The sequence below is a fragment of the Branchiostoma lanceolatum genome, chromosome 3 (genome assembly GCF_035083965.1).
Source record: "Branchiostoma lanceolatum isolate klBraLanc5 chromosome 3, klBraLanc5.hap2, whole genome shotgun sequence".
In the NCBI taxonomy this organism is placed as follows: domain Eukaryota; kingdom Metazoa; phylum Chordata; class Leptocardii; order Amphioxiformes; family Branchiostomatidae; genus Branchiostoma; species Branchiostoma lanceolatum.
In genome coordinates, this window is record NC_089724.1 from 2,659,437 (window position 1) to 2,681,477 (window position 22,041).

General features: G+C 44.6%; 3 protein-coding genes across 3 annotated transcripts; all 3 read left to right on the forward strand.

The window, feature by feature from the left end:
* The first annotated feature begins 231 nt into the window (after nt 1-231).
* Nucleotides 232-3,273, forward strand: LOC136429175 (gastrula zinc finger protein XlCGF57.1-like). Its single transcript, XM_066419051.1, has 2 exons — nt 232-274; nt 2,072-3,273. Exon 2 carries the CDS (start codon nt 2,080-2,082, stop codon nt 3,271-3,273), a length of 1,194 nt encoding a protein of 397 aa, XP_066275148.1. The 5' UTR covers nt 232-274; nt 2,072-2,079.
* LOC136429176 (gastrula zinc finger protein XlCGF57.1-like) lies at nt 3,270-3,734 on the forward strand. The gene has a single exon (XM_066419052.1). It carries the CDS (start codon nt 3,270-3,272, stop codon nt 3,732-3,734), a length of 465 nt encoding a protein of 154 aa, XP_066275149.1.
* Nucleotides 3,735-4,538: 804 nt separating this feature from the next.
* LOC136429679 (zinc finger protein 585A-like) lies at nt 4,539-13,105 on the forward strand. Its single transcript, XM_066419605.1, has 2 exons — nt 4,539-5,401; nt 7,032-13,105. The coding sequence occupies exon 2, from the start codon at nt 7,040-7,042 to the stop codon at nt 10,334-10,336; it is 3,297 nt and encodes a 1,098-aa protein (XP_066275702.1). The 5' UTR covers nt 4,539-5,401; nt 7,032-7,039; the 3' UTR covers nt 10,337-13,105.
* The last annotated feature ends 8,936 nt before the right edge of the window (nt 13,106-22,041 follow it).

Genomic DNA, 22,041 nt, shown 5'->3' on the forward strand with positions numbered 1-22,041 from the left:
CGTTGCATCATAACTTTTCCCGTTGAACAAGACATCTTTTTCGTCTAAACATTTGGGACTATAGACGGGATATTATCCTTATTTATGCGAACACGACCTTATATGGTACGTTTTTCTGAATCCCTATGCACGCAGGCGCAGTACGTTCAGGTGACGTGCTCTGCGCAGACCGGATGCGCACGGCGGTTCGACAGGATCGGGCGGAAGTTTGGAACTCGCGCGATCTCGAGGACTTTACTGACATTTGGATTCCATTCTGCACATCCATATTAAAGTAGGTAAACATCTGTAAAACGTTTGTGTGTGTGTGTGTGTAAAATCTATAGAGCTGGAAATTGTATGATAGAATTTTTGGCTGTACCAGGGTTGGTTTCCTTCAGAGTCGCAAAATAGTATTGTTGTGGCTACCAAGATGGGAAGGTGGGGGGCATACACAACCCCCTTTATATTCTCCAAGCAGATCTCCACGGTGCACCGAAAATCGTATATGCTAGCCAGAGAAGCTCTAGTCAGCCAGATAAGAGCCAGTCAGCCAGATATAGATAAGCTCTTATCTGGCTGACTGGAGCTTCTCTGGCTGACTGGAGCTTCTCTGGCTAGCATACTAAGTATACGATTTTTGTGCACCGTTTAGATCTGCTTGGAGATTACCTCCTTTATACTAGTACTCGGGGCCAGAGGAAACAGCTTTGTTTTGTCTGTGCAATAACTTTTTGCACACGCGGCCGGTAAACCGCATCAGTTTAGTACTGAAGAGTACAGGTTGCATGTCAAGACAAATTTATTTGATTAGCTCACACCGGGAAGGACTCTTTTCGATGTGTTTGATTGGTGGGTTCTTTTACGTGCTCGAGGTGTAGCTCCCCTCCAACACGAGTCCTCCATAATTTAACGTCGGGTCCGAGGGACGTCCCTAACCGAAGCTAGGTCCTCATTTCCGAGTGAAGTGAGAAAATTCGTTTAAAGTGCCTTTCCCAAGTGCACAACGTCAACAGAACGTGCCGGTCCCGAGATGTACCCAAGTCTTGCCTCTGAAGGCATTTTTGTCCCGATCTTTGCTGCGCTATTTCCCTGTATTATCTGTCGGGGTTTGCGTGCAAACTACAATGTGGTAAAAATAGCCATGTCGATGAAGAAAATCAAGATGGCGACAGCGTGGTCTTCTTTTGTTTTGTTTTGACATTGTTGGGTTTGGTGTGAATGAGGGGTGTGAAAATGTACCCCCTTCGCATCGTGATAATCCAAGGCTTAGGATAATAAAATTTGAAAGGATAGAAATAAACAAACAAAAAACCTGGACATGTTCAAAGACAGTAGTCTCTGCCAGACTAACCGCGCCGGCTATAGGGAGAACATTTGCCGGGGGACTTTGGCTATGGAGGGTAACATTCGCAGCCGCAGTTATGCTACTCTCCAAGCAGAGGAGTGGGTCCGACAGGTTTTTGGAGTGTTTTTAGGCGTTTTTGTCGGGCTATCTACTTTGTCATGGTTTCTTTATCTCTGGTTATAGAGATAAAGAAACCATGACAAAGTATATAGCCCGACAAAAACGCCTAAAAACACACTAAAAACCTGCCGGACCCACTCCTCTGCTTGGAGAGTAATATTGGACCCTATCTCCGTAGCCGACTCCCTTCATACAGTTGACTCTATTTTGGCCAATTTTTACTATTTTCCCAGCGACCCGCGGATGCCTACAAAGACATGATGCATGTGGTTAAGTAACTCAGCCGTAATGTAATGTAACTTTGTAAGTTGTGTATGTCTGCGGCGGATGGGTCCGTATTAGCCCATTCATAGGGGTAAGGTCCCCTGGCTTGTACACAGTTGTCGCAGTTCTTGTCTCGACCATTGTCTCGATTTGCATAACAATGTCCAAACGGGTTTGTTTACGTCTCAAGGGCCTTCAACTTTGACACTGCACATGCATATTCGAATCTAGGAGTCATCCAAAAAAGTCCCAAATTTTTTTGTTCTTGGTAAATAAAATCTAGCCTTTAAATGATATAATTTACCAACAGAGATTGACTTTTATGCCAAGTAATGGACGTTTGCGTATTTTGTTTTGCAGTTTATAAGATGGCATCAGGCAGCAGTGACCTTCATCAAGACAAGGTCATGTCAAGCTTCGACCCTGGCGAAGACACAATGGCAGCAACGAGCTTTGAGGCCCAGGAGAACCAACACAGCCAGTACTCTAAAACGTCCATGAAGACTCACACGGGTGAGAAACCCTTCATGTGTGGTGAATGTGGCTATCGGGCACCCAGCAAGAGCAAAATGGACAACCATATGAGAATTCACACTGGAGAGAAACCATTCGCCTGCGGGCAATGTGACTACAGGGCAGCCCAGAAGGGAAGTCTCCACTACCACATGAAGACCCACACAGGCGAGAAACCCTTCGCGTGTGAGGAGTGTGGGTACAGATCTGCTCTTAAGGGCAACTTGGAGAAGCACCGTAAGAAAATGCACTCAAATAAACAACTATCAGATCAACACACAGGAGTACAAGGGAGACCATATATCTGTGGGGAGTGTCAGTATAAGACGATCCGCAAGGGGGACTTCGACAGGCACATAGATACTCACAGAAAGATCCACGTGAAGACAAACACGGATGAGATGCCCTTCATGTGCGGTGAATGTGGCTATCGGGCACCCAGCAAGAGCAAAATGGACAACCATATGAGAATTCACACTGGAGAGAAACCCTTTGCCTGCGGGCAATGCGACTATAGAGCAGCCCAGAAGGGGAGTCTAGACTACCACATGAAGACCCACACAGGCGAGAAACCCTTCGCGTGCGAGGAGTGTGGGTACAGATCTGCTCTTAAGGGCAACTTGGAGAAGCACCGTAAGAAAATGCACTCAGGTAAGCGACTATCAGATCAACACACAGCAGTTAGCGGGAGACCCTACGCATGTGGGGAGTGTCAGTATAGCACCGTCCGCAAGGGGGACTTCGACAGACGTATAGACACTCACAGACGGACCCAGCCAAACAGATGTAACAGGTGCGGCCTCGTGACGTACAATGCGGCTCACTACGGCCCGTTTATGTGTGCAGAATGTGGTTACAGGGCATCCTGCAAGTTTGCCATCGACACGCACATGGAAACGCACACCTTCTGCAAAGACTGTGGGTACAAAACAGCCGACAAGGCCGAAATGCTCGCGCATAAAACAAACTGCGCTGCGATGTCAAACCACATCCGTGTGGAGAATGCAACTTCAGGGCAGCTACAAAGAATGACTTGGACCGACACATGAAAACTCACACAGCTGAGAAGAAATCTTTCATGTGTGATAAGTGCGGCTTTACAACACCACACAAGTATTCCCTGAGTTGCCATATGAAAACCCACATGCAGGAAAAACCATTCAAATGTGAGGAATGCGACTTTAGTACAGCTTTGAAAGGTAGCTTAACAATACATATCAGGGCGACTCACACAGCGGAGAAACCGTTTAAGTGTGAAGAATGTGATTTTAAGACGGCAAGAAAGGATCTCTTGAAAAGACATGCAGAGACTCACAGCAACACGCGAAACAAGCCATTCCAGTGTGAGCAATGTGACTATAGGGCAGCAAGAAAGGATCAGTTAGACCGTCACATGACAACCCACACAGGAGAGAGACCCTACGCCTGTGATAAATGTGACTATAGGGCGGCTCAGCAGGGTACTTTAAAGAAACACATGGAAACTCACCAAAGCCTAGGGACAAATTGATCGTATGGATATGTACCTAAACGTAACATCATGTACCGGTACAGAGGCTTGCGTACCCGACCTATTTGACAAGGTAACCCGTGGTCTTCAATGATGATAGAAATCTGAAGAAACACTTAACATGATGTTTATCTGGACTTATGGTATCTTAATTCTTAAGCAGAGAACCAGTACATGTGCTTATGAGCGGACCTCAATCAAAAAAATGTGCAATTTTCTCACGTTTTCCCTGGTAGGCTGTACCACGAAGATGAACACTAAAACTGAAAACTGAAGTTATTTGGCTGCAAAATTAATCTAAACCAAAAGCATATTGATAAGCAACTCATGCGGGCTTGTATATACACACGTGTGACAGGGGCTTAGGAAACGTAAAATACGTCAGCATGTATCTGTAGCTGGTATCATGCTACAAAGTGTCCTGTGGATAACAATAGCAAAGGTCCCAAGGCTTCTCGTCGCAATCTGGTGGTAGTTGTTTTCGGCAATACGCACATAGAATAATAATAATGGTTTATTGGGTTCAAACAATCAAACAGCGAAACACCACATGGCAGCCACAGGCTGAATTGCGTGGGTTATCGTTACAATAGTCGACCTTCGTATTAAAATATTAAGATGACTTACATATAAATTGCTCACTTTTAACAGGTTAAAATAGCTTCAATAAAGCCTATGTTACTTACACGATATATAGAACATTTAAAATTTGACAAACAAGTATTAACGAAAGTACGACATCAAAGAATGGGCTGGAATTGACAATATATCAGATCACATGTTGTTTAACAACCGTATCATGTATGGAATTGCACTATATAACTAGAATATAACTGTACTTAAATTGTTCCACAATTATAGGTTCCTCTTCTTAGTCGTTCTGTTTTTATCTAGAGTGTGTATGGTAAATATTGTTCTAACGAGTTTTCTCTATGTACTGTTGTATTATTTTAATTGTTGAAAGGGTTGATTGCTGGCAAGGACATAGAAATTTAATCGCATCTGGTTTAGAATCGTTGTGTAAGTCATGGAAATTGTACTGAGTGTAATTGCTAGTGTATGAATGAAATTGCACTGCATTCAGTACAATTGCGAAGTATTCGGTTAAATTTCTTTGGATGACCCAAATGAAAGACCTATGTGAATTTGTGTACAAATGTTTCAAGAAGAGAGAAGAGACTCTGTAGATTTAGATGGAACATAGCACAATGTTCCTTTTCTTTTACTTCATGTTACCTAAATGCATTTAGCCCATGTTGGGCATGAATATGCAATAAAGGTCATTGTCATTGTCATTTTAATACAACTAGCGGGCACAGAATCATAATCATTTTGAGGTCTCAAGAAGATGTACCAACACATACCAAGTATCAAGACAATCCATCTAGGCATTTTTTTAGTTATCTTGTTCACACACACGAACACTGACGAAAACATTAACCTTCTCGAGAATGGAGCCCTGGAAATTAGATCATCAGGTAAGCGGCTGACCTTTAACCCTTCCCCTGCGACCTCGGTAGGGAGTGGTAGCCGAATGAACCGCGGTCGGTGACGGATTACAAAACGGATTTTCTCTGGAGCTGGGAGGGTTTTCCGTCGCGATAGAAGCAGTCAGATGATCCTAACAAGCTTCTGGACGTTATGAGTCGATTGTTACTCAGATAGCGGTGAGTTTGATACGCCCAGACTTTGCATGTACATAGCGGACAATGTAGGGTGGGAGGGGGGCGGCCTGTAAAATGTCACGTACTTTTTCTTGTATACTGGACATGTAGTAGCCCCTACCAGGCTCCCCTAGCCTGGTCCCAGTCTCTAAGGGTCGGCTTAGGGGTTTTTATCAGGCCCAGTTTGCTATATTGAACCGTTTCTGATAGCCTTCCTACCGCTACTACTACTTCCGCTTGCCACCCTACTTTCCCAGCCGCCCTAGACGGTGGCGACGTAATCTAAGCCAAGGCCGAAACACACCCCGAGCGGATTAAGGTGTCTGGGCGGGCGGGGGTCACTCACAGTGCCGTAGAGATATCGAGGAGCCCCCGATGGTATGGATTCCAGGCTAGGCTCCCCCGGTTGCTGGAAAGATACTGTAAATGCAGAAATGTTTGCGGTGGTTTTATGTTCGCGGTTTTCCCGGCGACCGTTTCACCGCGAACATTGTGTCCAATACTGTAGCAGCGTGCGACTATCAGTAAAGCGCTGCCGTGAACATGAACCCACCGCAAACTCTTCATCTTTCCCTTAGCGCGAAATAAAAACCATGTGAACTTAAATGCATTTACAGTAGTAGAAATAGACAGATAAGATGCCGGATCAGTTATTCCGATAAAGGAGTGCAGTTTGCGACCGATATAGTTTTATAGCGGACTGACTAAAAATAAAAGTTTGGCAAAAACTTAAAGATTATGATTATTTAAGTTTCAGCTTAAAAAAAAGAAAGCGAAAACACTCTACGGCAGACGTCCAACTCATCCGGGTACTCCCATTAAACAGTAGATGCATCTGTTTGTTGAAAATGATTAAAGTTACAGATTTTGTACATGTTTCTAATGTACTTTTGTCATTCATGAGAAAAAAAACATAAGTGTTGAATATAGAAATATCGGCAGACCAAAAATGAGTAAAGGCATTTTGGGGCATTATGCTGTACTGGAAAATTATTGAAAGGCTTTAACCCTAGCTATGTGGCATTATACTACAAATAGATTACAAACATTTATATTACAAATAGTTACCAAGGTTTCGAATTAGTTCTAAACAATGGCAAAAAACACCCGTGCGGTGTCTTGGAATGGACTCTAAGTACAGTACTAATAATTTCCTGTGTGGTGAATTTTTTTTTGGTTGTCGTTGGTTCAGGAATAATAGAAGAGGCCAATCTGAGAGCAAACAAAATAGATTTGTGTGGCCTAAGTTGCTACCAATTATGCATGCTAGTAAAAGTAGTATCGCATTCACATTGATTACCTATAGTACATATGCATGGACATTTTTTGCTCATTGAATTACATCGCAAACCACTACATACAGTAGACGTCATTGCCATTACTGAATCTACATCTGTAGTAGACAAGACCCTAGAAATTGAAATTTATGTTAAGGCAACGCGTCCAGGTTAGATGTTACAAAATGTTTGTACCCTCTAGTCGCACACTAGGGTTCATTTATTTGTTTTATGAGAAGAATCTCTCAGGTACCTGGCATACATGTAGAACCCAAAAATACAACAACAAAAAACTGAGGATATGCCATGGCCACAGTCTTAAACTTGAGCCTAAGCATGCCATGTTTGTTTTACAGATTATAAGATGGCAGCTGGCCGTGACCCTGGTACAGAGATGTCGCAGCACAGATCTGTCGGTGAGTTCTCAACTGAAAAACAACAGCAGCTAGAGGCCCACATCTTCAATCATGCAAGCCCCTCTAGTTATGAACAATATGGCCACAGTCAGGACAAGATGGCTACCTGCAGAGACCCCAGTCAAGACAAAATGACCACCAAAAGTGAGCCCAGTAAAGACATTATGGCTGCCAAAAGTGGGCCCAGTCAGGACAAGATGGCCATTAAAACTGAGCCCAGTCAGGGCAAGATGGCCATTAAAACTGAGCCCAGTCAGGACAAAATGGCCACCAACAGTGAGCCCAGTCAGGACAAGATGGCCGCCAACAGTGAGCCCAGTCAGGACAAGATGTCTGCCAACAGAGACTACAGAGAAAAGGACAAAAGCACAGAGGACACTCATTATTTGAAACACACTGGAGAGAAACCCTGTTCCTTTGGTGAATGTGAGAGCAGATCTAATCAAGAGGGTGAGTTGGGCAGGCATCCTAAGACTCCCAAAATCTACCTGTGTGGGGAATGCGAGTACAGGACGACTAGCAGCGGTGACTTGGTCAGGCACTTGAAGGCTCACAGCGGTGAGAAAATCTACGCCTGCGGACAATGCGGGTACCGGTCGAATCGCAAGTACAACTTACATCTCCACATGAAGAGACACGCAGGAGAGAAACCGCTGACATGCGGGATGTGCGGCCACAGGGCATCCAACAGGAGCCTCATGGCCAAGCACATGAAGATTCACACAGGAGAGAAACCCCACGTGTGCGGGGAGTGCGGGTACAGGGCTCACTACAAGAGCATACTGCTGGTCCACTTGAAAACTCACACTGGGGAGAAGCCCTTCGTGTGTGTGGAATGTGACCACAGGACCGGCACCAAGGATGCGATGGAGAAGCACGTTTCTAGAGTCCACACCAGTTACAACATGCTGACATGGAAGGTGTGTGGTAATAAATATAGGGTAAGTGTGAAAACACTCAATCAGGGCAAGATGGCTGCCAACAGTGGGCCCAGTCAGGACACAATGGCCACCAACAGTGAGCCCAGTCAGAACAAGGTGGCCACCAACAGTGAGCTCAGTCAGGACAAGATGGCCACCAACAGTGAGCCCAGTCAGGAGAAGATGCATATGGCCACTGACAGTGATGAGCCCAGTCAGGACAACATGGCCACTAACAGTGGGCCAAGTCAGAACAAAATGGCCACCAACACTGGGGCCAGTCAGGACAAGATGGCCGCCAACGGCGATGAGCCCAGCCAAAACAAGATGGCCATTGAAAATGAGCCGAGTCAGGACAAGACAGCAGTGGCCAATACCAAGCCCAGAAGTGAGGGGGGCCAGAACAGTTGTCCTCTCTGTGAGTTCACCACAGCAGACAAACAGGTGCTTAAGTCCCACGTTTCCAAACATTTGAGCTACAAAAATACATCCCCAAGCCACACAAAAACTCCCACTGGCAAAGACCCCTTCATGTGCGGGAAATGTGGCTTCAGAACATCCGTAGCCACCGAACTGAGGAATCACATAAAAACCCACATTACAGTTCATACTACCAGTATGATTCGTGAACAACGGGGTGTACGAGGGAAGCATGTAGTAGCCAACGAGCTACAAATCCAGTCTTTGGACGAACCGTTCACCTGTGCGCTGTGTGGGTTCAAGACAGCTTCGGGTTGCGAAATGAAGAAGCACTTGACGGCTCACGCCAAACTGCTCGTGTGTGCCGAGTGCAGGTACAGAGCTAGTAGCCAGGCCAGGTTGGATGCACACATGAGAAAGCACACTGGGGAGAAACGCTACGTCTGCAGACAGTGCGGCTACAGGGCTGACCGAAAGAGTCGCATGATCCGACACCTCAATACTCGAACACACAGAGCCGAGAAGTATTTCGTCTGTAAAGACTGTGACTATACGGCGGTTAGCAAGTACACATTAGAGAAACATGTTTTCTTAGCTCACGCCTCTGGAAATATGCTGACACGGAATGTATGTGGTGATAAAGCGGCTGAAAATAGCTGTACAACTAGTCGGGACAAGATGGCCGCCACCAGTGAGCCCGATCAGAACAAGATGGCCACCAACAGTGAGCCCGGTCAGGACAACATGGCCACCAACAGTGAGCCCAATCAGAACAAGATGGCCGCCAACAGTGAGCCCAGTCAGGACAAGATGGCCGCCAACAGTGAGCCCAGTCAGGACAAGATGGCCACCAACAGTGAGCCCAGTCAGGACAAGATGGCCACCAACAGTGAGCCCAGTCAGAACAAGATGGCCACCAACAGTGGGCCCAGTCAGGATAAGATGGCCACCAACAGTGAGCCCAGTCAGAACAAGATGGCCACCAACAGTGGGCCCAGTCAGGATAAGATGGCTGGTAGCTGTGACTCCAGTGCAGAGCTGTCCCATTGCAGCACTAATTATCGATCCCGTAAGTTTACTTCATCAGCCCAACAGCAGGTGTTCACACATGCAACTCACAAGGTTAAACCAAATAAATGCAAAGAGAGCAGCTACAGAACTCCTTCCAAGTGCACACTTGAGAAGAATCTGGAAACTCAGCCCGATGAATTGTCCCGGATCGGTCCCGAAAAACCCTTTCTGTGTGGAAAATGCAGTTACAGGACATCACTGAAGAGCTCGCTGAGGAAACACGTCATGATTCACACAAAGCCGTTCATATGCGGAGAGTGCGGCTACCGAGAAATATCCAAGAGCAAGCTGGAGGCACACATGAGGATTCACACTGGAGAGAAACCCTATGCCTGCGGGGAGTGTGGCTACAGGACGGCTTTCAGGGGCAACCTCGACAAACACATCAAAACTCACAGTGGTGAGAAACCCTACTTATGTGACGAGTGTGGCTACAAGGCTACCGTCAAGAGAACGCTGATCAGACATATGAGGACTCACACAGGAGAGAAACCGCTTGACTGCGAGGAATGCGGGTACAGCGCGGTTGACAAGGGCGACTTTGATCGACACTCTAGAACCCACACAGGAGAGAAACCATTCAAGTGTGAACAATGCGACTACCGTGCAGCCCAGAAGAGTGCGTTGACTAACCACCTGAGGACCCACACAGGGGAGAGACCCTACGCTTGCGGGGAGTGTGACTACAGGGCGGCTCAGAAGAGTGCTCTGAGGAATCACATGGACATTCACAAGGGAGAGATACTTTTCATGTGCACAGAGTGCGGCTTTCGGGCAGCCTGCAAGAACACTATGGCCGCCCATATGAAAAACCACACAGGAGAGAAACCCTGAGCTGCCAGGGAATGGGAGTACTATAAATGAATAAATGTTCGCGGTGGTTTTATGTTCACGGTTTTCGTGACAACTATTTCACCGCAAAATTAGATCCACCACGAACACTCCATTTTCCCCTTAGCGCGAAAAAAAACAACACACAAACTTAAATGCATTTACAGTATATTGCACCTCAGTGGAGTTTTATCAAGTACTTTGCATGTCTTAAATTTGTAATTGACTACTACATGATATCTCCTTATAAAATTTACAAAGGCTATGTCCATGAAGAACCTACAAATATGATGTACTGGCTCATGGAAGAAAAACATTAACAAGAAGCCATATGTGCGAAGAGAATGTTGTTTGTTACACAGCATCTTGTAAAGTTGCAACTGTCTACCATGTATAACTTTATACACACCATGTACAGAGACGTCGATGAAGGTTAGACATCCAGGTAATCCAAAAAATAGCAGTTACTCAAACAACTTGATATGATTTTGGAAACGGTAATTGTCTCCACTTTATTTTAATATCGATTCATAGTTCGCGGTTAAAAACCTTCTGTTCAAAACAAATCTTGCTCTGTGTCACTGAAGAAAAGTGGATGCTACTTGAAACGTCTGTTTTCAAAATTATATCCAGTTGCTCGATTAACTGATTTTTATCATGTATAGAGACTTTGACTCTCCCCGGATGTTGAGTGCCAGACGTGCTCCCACATAGATGTGTTGAAAAGAAACATCTTGTTGATATGCGTAGAGACTTAAACAGCGTATTGTAATTTTGTAACGCGAGTACAACGCGATAACTGTTATCAAGTGTAGAGGCTGTGTTTGTGAAACGATCCACAAATACGATGTACTTGCTGATTAACTTAAGCCTCCCTCTCACTGGACCCGCGGCGCGCTGGCGGCGTTGATGCCGATCGAATTGACAAAGCACTCAACGTGTTGTGTGTTCTGTTGTCATTTTGGTCATACTTGTACGTTTTGAATGATATTCCAATTATAAAGTCAAGGGTAACACAAATCCAGTTTAGGGCGCAGCAACGCCGCCAGCGTGCCGCGGGTCATGTGAGAGGGTCCGGCTTTACTATCCGGTTTGTCGTCTGTTTTTCTCCGACTCCGAGTGTCAGACATGCTTGCACATAGATGTGGTGGAAAATATATTGTGGATATGTGTAGACTGTAGAGAGTGGTTACACATCTTTTAATTTTGTAACGGTAGGGCATGACTACTATCATGTATATAGGCTATGCTCACGAAATAGCCAACAAGTATGATGGGCTGTTTTGGGGCTCTACTAGGCCCCCATCATTTTAACTCGTAGTTAAAATCAACACGGTTCCCGGTGACACCCTCTACGAACACCGGCGTAAAATGGCACACACCGTGTCACATAAATCATCCAGTCATGCGCGCGCAAACACACACACTGGCGCGCACACTGTCACACATAAAAACACACACACGAACGCTGACAAAAACACACCCTTCTCGGCGGAGGTAAAGAACGATCCTGGATATTGGTTAAAGCGTCGCATCAAGAGAAACCTTAAAGGTGCAGTCCATTTGGCGTTTTCATGTGGGCCAAACTGAATTCTACTTAAGCATGGATTATCATTTGTGTACTTAAAAGGAAACCCAAGCAATATAAGGGCCCGAAAATTGTGAATTTTGAAAGTCTGTTTATTTAGTCATTTCTATACATGATTATTTCAAACAACACTATCACAATGTATAGCTAGCAACGTCCATGATGCAAAAATACGCTGTCCTTGTGATGTGAGAACTCACTAATAATCGTCGCTGTTTTTTTTTTGTAGGCTCGCAAAACTAAGGGGATCATCGTACGGCACTTTTGTGCATGGTTTTAAAATGCTCAAAGTATGAAGTTACTACACAAATGTGCTAGACAGTGTTAGTAAATGTTAAAAATTTCAGCATTTTTTCATTTCCATTTTTGGGGCACTAATATTTCTTTGGTTGCCTTTAAACATATGAGATGTTGTAGAGTATCATGGTACCATTGAGTAGAATATACTGTAATGTTGTGCAACATCCAAATCACATTACAGAAATCAGTAATATTGCCACGAATGCCACCCTATGTTATCCCGGCACCATAGCCGATGCTGTAGGGCTGTTGTGAAGCAGGATTTTTACCATGGTCAATACTCAATACTGGCCGACGGAGGCTACATATGATATGATCAAAGGTTTTGTCCATTCTGCCCAAATGAGATTGAAGATGAAAATCACTTTATCATGAATTGTTCAAGATATGAGGATAAACGCTCAAAGCTATTCACCTTTATCTCCACTTGTTCAAATGAATTCAATGCGCTCCGTTCTGTCGATAGATTCAATTACATACTAGGAGATGATAATCCCTACTGTGTACAGATAGGTATATACATCAAAGAATGTTTGGACATTAGAACAAGCAATGTATAAGTATATGACATATGATATTTCGATATGTTGCTCTATCCCATATGACTGTGTGTAATCAAACTCATTTGTATCCACTTATTCGTTTGTATGTATGTACAGATGTAGTAGACCTTACGAAAGTCGCTGTACTTTTGTTGTGTCAATAAAGATCTTCTATAATGTCATCTCGGTAACGCTACATGCTGTGAACAACATGCAAAGGTTCAGTGGCTTATCAACTCCGCCAGAAAGGTCACAATTTACTACGAGTAAATTCATACGGCTTTGATGTGCAGCTAAGCGAAAACAAGATCATTTTAAGAACATGATTTGATACTCGGTTAACTCAGACAATTTGTTGAAATTATCATGCATGAATTCTTGCGCATGTTTAGACTTACCGACTTTGCTTTGAGAATGCCGAAATCTACTTTAATTATTTTCTGAATCGTGATGTTTTTGTGTTTCTGATCAGAAAGCGCCTACCATCTGAATTTGGATGCTCCCTGAAATATTACACTTAAGAGCAGAGCAGAGACTCATATATTCTTAAGGGTACCATGGCAGCGTTATGTAGCTTAAACTAGCGATAGTCTTTTTTTTTTTAAGAGGTCCGTGTCCGTCTACGGCACTTTATTTTTCTGGATTAACACCAGTAACAAAGCTTAGTGTTCACAACAGTTTTGGTAACACCTTAGCACTAAGTCGTCTATAGTGTACATTTTAAGAGTTTGAAATTCAGGGATATTGCAGTACATTTTTTTTTTGTGTATATAACGTTTCATCAACATTACAATATTACACAATATGGATAACATCGTGGTGAACAATTTTGAGGATTTATTTTATACAAATCAGTGTAAGGTAATACACAGTATAGGCTCTGACGCTAAGTCCCCTGCAGGGCTTCTCCTAGAGTTTGCAATGCAGGGATCTTACAATATACGATAGTGTTTTTAATATCGGTTAGCGATAGTCTTATTGAAAATTAACCACTGGTTCGAGCTGAGAAAGCGGGCGGAATAAGAGACGCGTCCTTCGTCCTTCGTGCGAGAATTTCATATCAAAGCCGGTACCGCGTTTACATATGTATGACTAGCCTGGGTACCAGACCACCGCGCTACAGTCGCTAATCCTTCGGCCGGGGAAGCAACTTGCCCCGCCACCACAGATTGCACACGGACCCCTGATTATCGCGCGATAAGTATCAGAGATCGGCTGCCAAGTGAGACTGGGTGCAAACTCTATATCGTGTATATGATGTCCTCACCCAGCCAAAAAGGGGTTATCGTCTTGCGCGAAAGGTCTGGTATCCAGGCTAATGTATGACGTATTTGTTGCGCACATTCCCAATTGTCGCTCCCCCAGCGAGAGGGTTCGACTACAGTTTATTTGCCAACCAGGTCCGGAGTTGGGCTAAGAATGCGACAGTCGGCAGAAGTACGGACAGATCCATCGGTTTATACACGGCGGGGTCCATCGAAATCTAGCTACTGTTTCCTGCTAAAAATCCAAGAATAATAGTGGACGCTTCGTGACGTCTACGTATCCGACATACGCCTTTGTTGTAGCGCAGATTCTAACATGTCGCTCCCACAGCGCGAGGGTTCGGCTACAGTTATCTACCAAGCAGATCCGGAGTCTGGCAAAGAATTCGACAATCCGAAGTACGGACGGGCCCCTGATTTGAGCCGCGTTGCTATGGCGACGTATGCTACTACGGGACCGTCCAGCAGAGCCGGTCAGGATGGGGATCAAAACTACACGGATCTTCGCAGCGATGGGGGAACGGTCTGTGGTACAGAGGAGTCCAGACAGGGAGCTCGCAACCAGGACTACGAGCCAAGAGCGGAGTTGGGGGGTGGCGATACGGAATTCGCAACGAGTCCAACACTGGATTGGGGCGATATAGGTATGAGTTTCTATTCTTGTATGAGGTTCTATTCTGATTTATATTTTAAACTCGTTTAATACATCATGTTAGAAATAGAAGATGATAGTGTCAGAAAGTTTTGAAAAACTTTATCCAGTTGCTTGAGTAATTATCTTTGGCGTATCTTACTACCTGGATGTCTAACTTTCATCAACGTACGTAAGACATGTTAAAAAAAAGTGGAATTCATTTTCAAAAATATATTGCAAGTAAGACAGGTCTCTGGCTGGTATATTATTACAACGATTTTTTTTTATTTATAAACAGTGTGCGCTGATTCGCAGTTTGGTTATGTTAACAACAAATGATTTATTTTGGATTGATGAAAGGTACTTTTCAAATCACAGGAGACGACAGAAATCAGCGGCACAACAATGCCGATGCTTCGCTTGCCACGAATGACACCCAAAGCGATAAAAATGGTGTACAAGACGAGAAAGACGACCCATACGACCACACGTACGAACGGTGCTCAGAGGGCGACCCCGAAAATCACACAAACAACCGGCTGTCACAAGCGGCGGAAGACGGGCCCGAAAACCACACATACTACAACCGATGGTCAGAGGGCAACCCCGAAAACCACACATACAAAAACCACGCGTACAAATGCTCGGAGGGCGACCGCGAAAGCCGCACATACAACCAAGGACAAGCGACGGAAGACGGCCTCGAAAACCACACGAATAACCGGTGCTCAGAGGGCGACTCCGAAAACCACACGTCAGAGGGCGATCCCGAAAGTCACACGAACAGCCGATGGTCAGAGGGCGACCCGTACGTGCCTATGAGATCTTTAGACGCGACTGAAGAGTCCACGCCCCACAGTGACCAACAGGAGCAAGTGGAACGTCGGATCCCAAACAGGAGTTCTGACCAGTCTACTCAACATCAGCCATCTGGTAAGTGTTTAATGATAATAAGTAATGATAGATTTATTGCAGCCCATTGCAATCATATTGCAGCCCACCCCTAGTGGCGTCCAATGGTCGATTGGCTAGGCTAGCGTACACATGATCGGGTTATGTGTGTGTGTGTGTCGTGTGTGTCGTGTGGTTGTGTATGTGTGTCAGTGTATGAGTGTGTGTGTGTGTATGTATGTATATGTGTGTGTCTTTGTGTGTCTGTCTGTGTGTGTGTGTGTCTGTCTGTGTGTGTGTGCGTGTGTGTGTGTGTGTGTGTGTGTGTGTGCGTGTATGTGTGTGTGCGAGTGTATATGAGCGAGTGCGTGTGTGTGCGTCACGGTGTGGGAGGCTGACACTGCGACGGGTTTTCCTTTCGTTGTGAAGAAAACGAGCCCAGTTCAGTAGAAATTAAGTTTTTTTCAGGTAAATGAGTGAATAAATCGATATGCGACTAATCAAATAACATATCGAGGTTATATTCGTGAGATCAAACGACCTTTCAGGCAGTCGTATCAAAACATGAAAAAAGAATGTTTGGATCAAACGTCTGCCATTCACAAGGGAATGAAAATTGTTTTTCAGCAAAAATCAAGCAAGCGTAGAAAGACCGAGTGTGGCAGCCAGTTATCTATATCAAACATAGCAGATTTCGTCCTCCAGAAAGTTTAATAAGAGTGATTTTTTACCAGTTTAACCTGTCAGCCTGTCTACTTAGCTGCTATATAATAATAGCTTTATTGCAAAACAATTGTACATGGTACAAACTATGGAATCCACTGGTACATAGATGAAGTTCTATTAGGCTAATCAATCTATCTAATAACAATATGGTGTAGTATTATGGGATGACAATGGGATTTTACAATCATTGGAGGGGTTTCTAATGTCTAGATATTCTTTAATATATTTTCCAATCTATACCATGAGTTTCACCGCAACCGGGAGCGATCTAGTTAAGCTAAGGCCGTAAACCACCCCCGAGCGGGCTAATCTGTCTGGGCGGGCGGGCACCACACCCAGCGCCGTAGAGATACCGGGGAGCTCCCGATGGTATGCTAGACAGCCTGTGGTGACAACCTTTTCCTGTCACTCTACTATATCCAAATGACTACGGACACACACCAGCACAAACAAACACACACCGAAAACAATTCATCCGTTTACACGTTACAACTTTTATTTACTTTCTTTGTGATACTGGTTCTTCCATTGTTTGTGTAAACTGGGCCCCGTTGAAAATCAATTAGGTCGAATGGCGCAACCCAGTTGACTTTGTCTGAATTTCAAATGATTAGATAGATGTAATTATGCACTTTTACAGGCAGGCGCAGTAGCGCCAAGGCCGACGAGGACAAAGCCGAAGACCATGGACGAATGACTTTCCTTGCCCGGATCCAACAGGCGGTGAAGCGTTCCCGTGTTCTTCTCGTGGCCACCGCTGCCCTCATCACTGCCGTCGTGGTCACCTTGGTCTTCGTCGCGATTTTTAGCACTTCCCGACCACAAGCATTTCAGACACAGGTTAGTTCATCGTCATCATCATCTCATTGTGTGGTTGTCTGGCGCAACGGCAGAGTGTTCTGCTCTGAACCAAGTGGTCCCGAGTTCGAACCCTAGCATATGTCATCGATGTTAGATTTGTCACGTATAGATATGTATATATACAGTACATGTACATGTATTCGAATCTGCTTTTGACATCGAGTATCTTGAAAGTTATTGTACTTAAGCAAAGAAATGCTACTTACTACTTAAAGTAAACGTATCATGTAAAGTCATGTGTAGATCATACTTAAGGCAAAATGAAATTAAGCAAAACCACAACCACATATTCAACAAGAGCCAACGTTTCGGGGACTGTCTCTGTCATCTTCATCATGGCAAGACTGGCTGGTTTCACTGGTTTCCCTGTGCACTGAAGCTAGGTGTTACTGCTAACAATTAATACGTTTGGGACTTCATTTACAGAGCAGTGAGAAGGACCAGTTAAACACGGTTTCAACGCCCTCCAGTCTCTCTCCTCCAACAACTCTTCAGACTTCCTCTAACGGAATTAAGACGGTTAGAAACGCCGTTCTGTTTCTATCTAGCACACCATGATTCACATGAGTAAGGCCACAGCAAATAAACTGTATGAATGCCATCCCCTGCAGACTCCAAATCCAATGCGAGAGTGCAAAAGAAAAAAAAAGTATGCCAAGATTTTCAAGATAGAGACCATCAACACTGTAACAAGAACTGCAGGGACAAAACTTTGTTTTGCAGCCAACAAGTCTTTCATTCTTGTATTCAAGAAGTGCAGAAAGTGATGCTAGACGTGCTTGAGACTCCCGTGCTTAGTGTACGGGAAACCTTGTCCGCTTTTTCTTTTCGTCCGTGCTCACTACAGTTGAAGTCTGCAGAGGATTTCGTACATAAAATTTACTTGCTGTAGCCTTAGTTAGTATCAATACTACAAGTGCACTAACGGCTATCTCGATCACGACATGCATGGTCTTCATTCAGTTTTGGTATTTTCTTGTGGATATGGCACATCGCCGAAGGGGGGCGATGTTTCTGTACGATATACTCGCTGTTGCCTGATTTAAAAGTTGTATTTTTTCATGTAAGAAAGATCGTTTTCGCAAAGATAAAAGAGAGCATAAAGATCACTTAGGCCCCTGTCGATCTCATTGGACCCGTGGCACGTTGGCGGCCTCACTGCGTTCTAAATTGGATTTGTGTTACCTTGACATTATAATGGGAATATCATGCAAAACGTTCAACAAAACACACACATCTTAAAAAGATCCGTTTTTGATCGATGAAATATGTTGAGGGCTCTGTGACATCGTCAGGCCGCAGTGAGGTCACCATCGTGCCGCGGGTCCAGCGAGATAGGGGCTTTTGTGTCGCGCAATGTCACCAATGTTTTTTTCTTCTTTTCTATTCTCTGCAAAGGGTACGCTTGGGACTGAGAGTGACATGACAAGCCGCCAGGAAACAATCCCTACACGTGGGTCTTACATATCGTTTGAGGCATCCTTTGTTATTTACCGGCTTTTCTTTACGGTACCCGTACAGTTAGCCTTCGGGCATGGATTTGAACCTAAGAATGACACATACACACGGGCACAAAATTAACGTGCGCGCGCACACACAAACAAACACACACACACACACACACACACACATACACGCACACACACACACACACACACACACACACACACACACACACACACACAGTCTTCAGTAAACAGTCTACGTTGGAAATAAGAGTACTGGTCTCTTCAAAAGCGCTCATGTTTGTTTCCTTTGGACTCCAGACTCCTTCAGCTCCTCCACCGTTGCCATGGAAACGGTGACGTCGGCCCCGCCCCTGCTGGCTGGCTACAGGACTACAGGGGTCCACACCATCCGTCCTCCGGGCGTGGAACGGCCAATCCAGGTTCTTAGAGCAGCCTCCAGTTTAATTTGGGAATTTCCTTCCTTCCTTCCTTCCTTCCTTCCTTCCTTCCTTCCTTCCTTCCTTCCTCCCTCCCTCCCTCCCTCCCTCCCTCCCTCCCTCCCTCCCTCCCTCCCTCCCTCCCTCCCTCCCTCCCTCCCTCCCTCCCTCCCTCCCTCCCTTCCTTCCTTCCTTCCTTCCTTCCTTTATGCCTTATTCTTTCCTTCCTTCGTTCATTTATCTATTCATTCATTCATCCAGGTTCTTGAAGCAGCCTCGAGTTTAATTTGGGAATTTTAGTTTAATTTGGGACTACCTCCCTTGTTTCATGTAGTCTTAAATCCAAATGGTTTAATATCACAGTTATCATTGTTGCCCTCTGCTAGTTTTATGCAGGTAATGTAAAATGTATGCAATTCAGTCTGCGGCAGTGATGCACTTTCAATAGTTTATCATAATAAACTTCCTTCCTTCCCTCCTTCTTTCTATCCTTTCTTCCTTCCTTCCTTCCTTCCTTCCTTCCTTCCTTCCTTCCTTCCTTCCTTCCTTCCTTCCTTCCTTCCTTCCTTCCTTCCTTCCTTCCTTCCTTCCTTCCTTCCATCCATCCTTCCTTCCTGCATTCCTTCCTTTATTCCTTTCTTCCTTATTCCTTCCTTCGTTCATTTATCTGTTCATTCATTCATTCATTCAGGTTCCCTGCGAAACGGACACCTCGGGTAGTGGCTGGACAGTAATTCAGCGCAGGTTTTTATTTATTTTCTTTTTTTATTCATTTACATCTAGGCCATGTTGATTTGATTATATGGATAATATCCCATGGGCAGCCCAAAACTGATGCGAGCATGCGAAAAAAATTGAATTCTTAATGGTTAGGAAGGTTAACGTTGAAAAATGACCAAACACTAATAATAAACTATATTTCTGTTCTGTCATATTTTTGATTTCGCTCATTAGTATCCATTTTCTGGTGTGTTTTGTTTTGTGTTGCATTTATTTGCTTATTCTGCAGCTTCTTTGTCGCAAATCCTCTCTTTTTGCAAATGGACGAAAAGTGATGCTCGCGTGGATGCCATCCATATGATTAAGTCAGTGTACATATGGCACTGCACTCTAGTTGGTAACTTATGTTAACAGCAACATAGATGAACAAAATTAACCTAATGATTAAAAATATAATAACAATGATTAATAACGTCATGGAAACGCCCAAGAAGTCGCCCTAGAGGAAGATGGGAAGACCAGATCTTCGACACGCTCCAAGGGCTGGGGGTCACCAGAACCGACTGGATAGTCTACACCGAGCAAACCTTGATTTATTCTAAGATTCATTTGGGAACGAATAACCATTATACGAATGTTAACAAAAAGATAACCTAGCCCTCTACATAATGGAACGGTCGAACGGGTGTGTTATGACGTCATAACACATGGGCAATGGAGGCTTCTGATTGGTCGATGCCATCTGGCCATGTGATAATGATTGATAACATTTATTAGTCAATAGGGATTGATGTGAATTCTGAAACAAGTTTTAACTTTTAAATTTCCAACACAAAAATTGGACTTACCCCAATTTTCGACTGCACAACACCAGTCTTTGTCAATATGTGAGCAATCCACCGCTGAGATGACGTCACGTTATGCAAACGCCACACGTGACTCGGTGAGCAGTTGATCTTGAGTTGTAGAAAGTCTGTGGCGCCCCCCGTCTCTATTGAGAGATGGTTGTAAGACCCTGATGTAAATGGCTTCCTTAATTCCTCTTGCAAGAAAGTCCGGTATTATTTGTTTATTAGCTTAGCTGTTTTGGACACACAGCCAACTAACCTGAGGCTTTTACAAAGGGCTAGCCCTGCTGACAAGGACAAGGCAGTACAAATGCATAACGAGCTACAACAATATTCTAAATACATGAACATATTAAAAACTATCCTACATAATAATTCAAAATATTAATAACGTCTATAATGGTGTCTACATCGGGAGGTCAGGATCAGTACGTCACAAACTACGTGTACATTGTGTGTATATATATATAAATGGTTTTCTTCAGGAATTGACATACAGAAATTAAAACAGCATTGCAGGCGATGTTACCTTCTTTCAAGTAAACCGGCTGAATTACGCAGATTTAAGATTAAAAGTACAAAAGACCACACTCAAACAATCGGAAAATATATACAAAAGACAAAATGTACAACCAACAGTAGCATATATAACAGATTACACCTTACAAATTGGTGTTCAGTAGTTGAACACCAATTTGTCAGGTGTAATCTGTTATATATGCTACTGTTGGTTGTACCGGCTTTCATGTAACTCCTGTTTCTGCGCAGGTTTGACGGGAGTGTGAGTTTTGAGCGGCCATGGCGCGACTGCAGGGACGGGTTTGATGTAACTCCTGTTCCTGCCCAGGTTTGACGGGAGCGTGAGTTTTGAGCGGCCATGGCGCGACTACAGGGACGGGTTTGATGTAACTCCTGTTCCTGCCCAGGTTTGACGGGAGCGTGAGTTTTGAGCGGCCATGGCGCGACTACAGGGACGGGTTTGATGTAACTCCTGTTCCTGCCCAGGTTTGACGGGAGCGTGAGTTTTGAGCGGCCATGGCGCGACTACAGGGACGGGTTTGATGTAACTCCTGTTCCTGCCCAGGTTTGACGGGAGCGTGAGTTTTGAGCGGCCATGGCGCGACTACAGGGACGGGTTTGATGTAACTCCTGTTTCTGCCCAGGTTTGACGGGAGCGTGAGTTTTGAGCGGCCATGGCGCGACTACAGGGACGGGTTTGGTGACCCACAGGGCGAATTCTGGCTGGGGTTAGAGGTCATCCATCAGCTGGTAAGCCGAGTGGCTACAATTATATTTATGCTATCTAGGACCCCGTTCACGCACAAAAAAGTGAACCGGATCAAACATTGAGTCCGATAGAAATGATCCGATCGCGATTGATTTTTGCAGTGTGAACGCTCCCAATCAGATTGGGTCTGGTCCAAGCGCCACTTACTGACCAGTCTAAC

Coding starts and splice junctions, on each gene's coding strand:
- LOC136429175 (XM_066419051.1), top strand. CDS start 2,080: ATGGCATCAGGCAGCAGTGACCTTCATCAAGACAAGGTCATGTCAAGC.
- LOC136429679 (XM_066419605.1), top strand. CDS start 7,040: ATGGCAGCTGGCCGTGACCCTGGTACAGAGATGTCGCAGCACAGATCT.
- LOC136429176 (XM_066419052.1), top strand. CDS start 3,270: ATGAAAACTCACACAGCTGAGAAGAAATCTTTCATGTGTGATAAGTGC.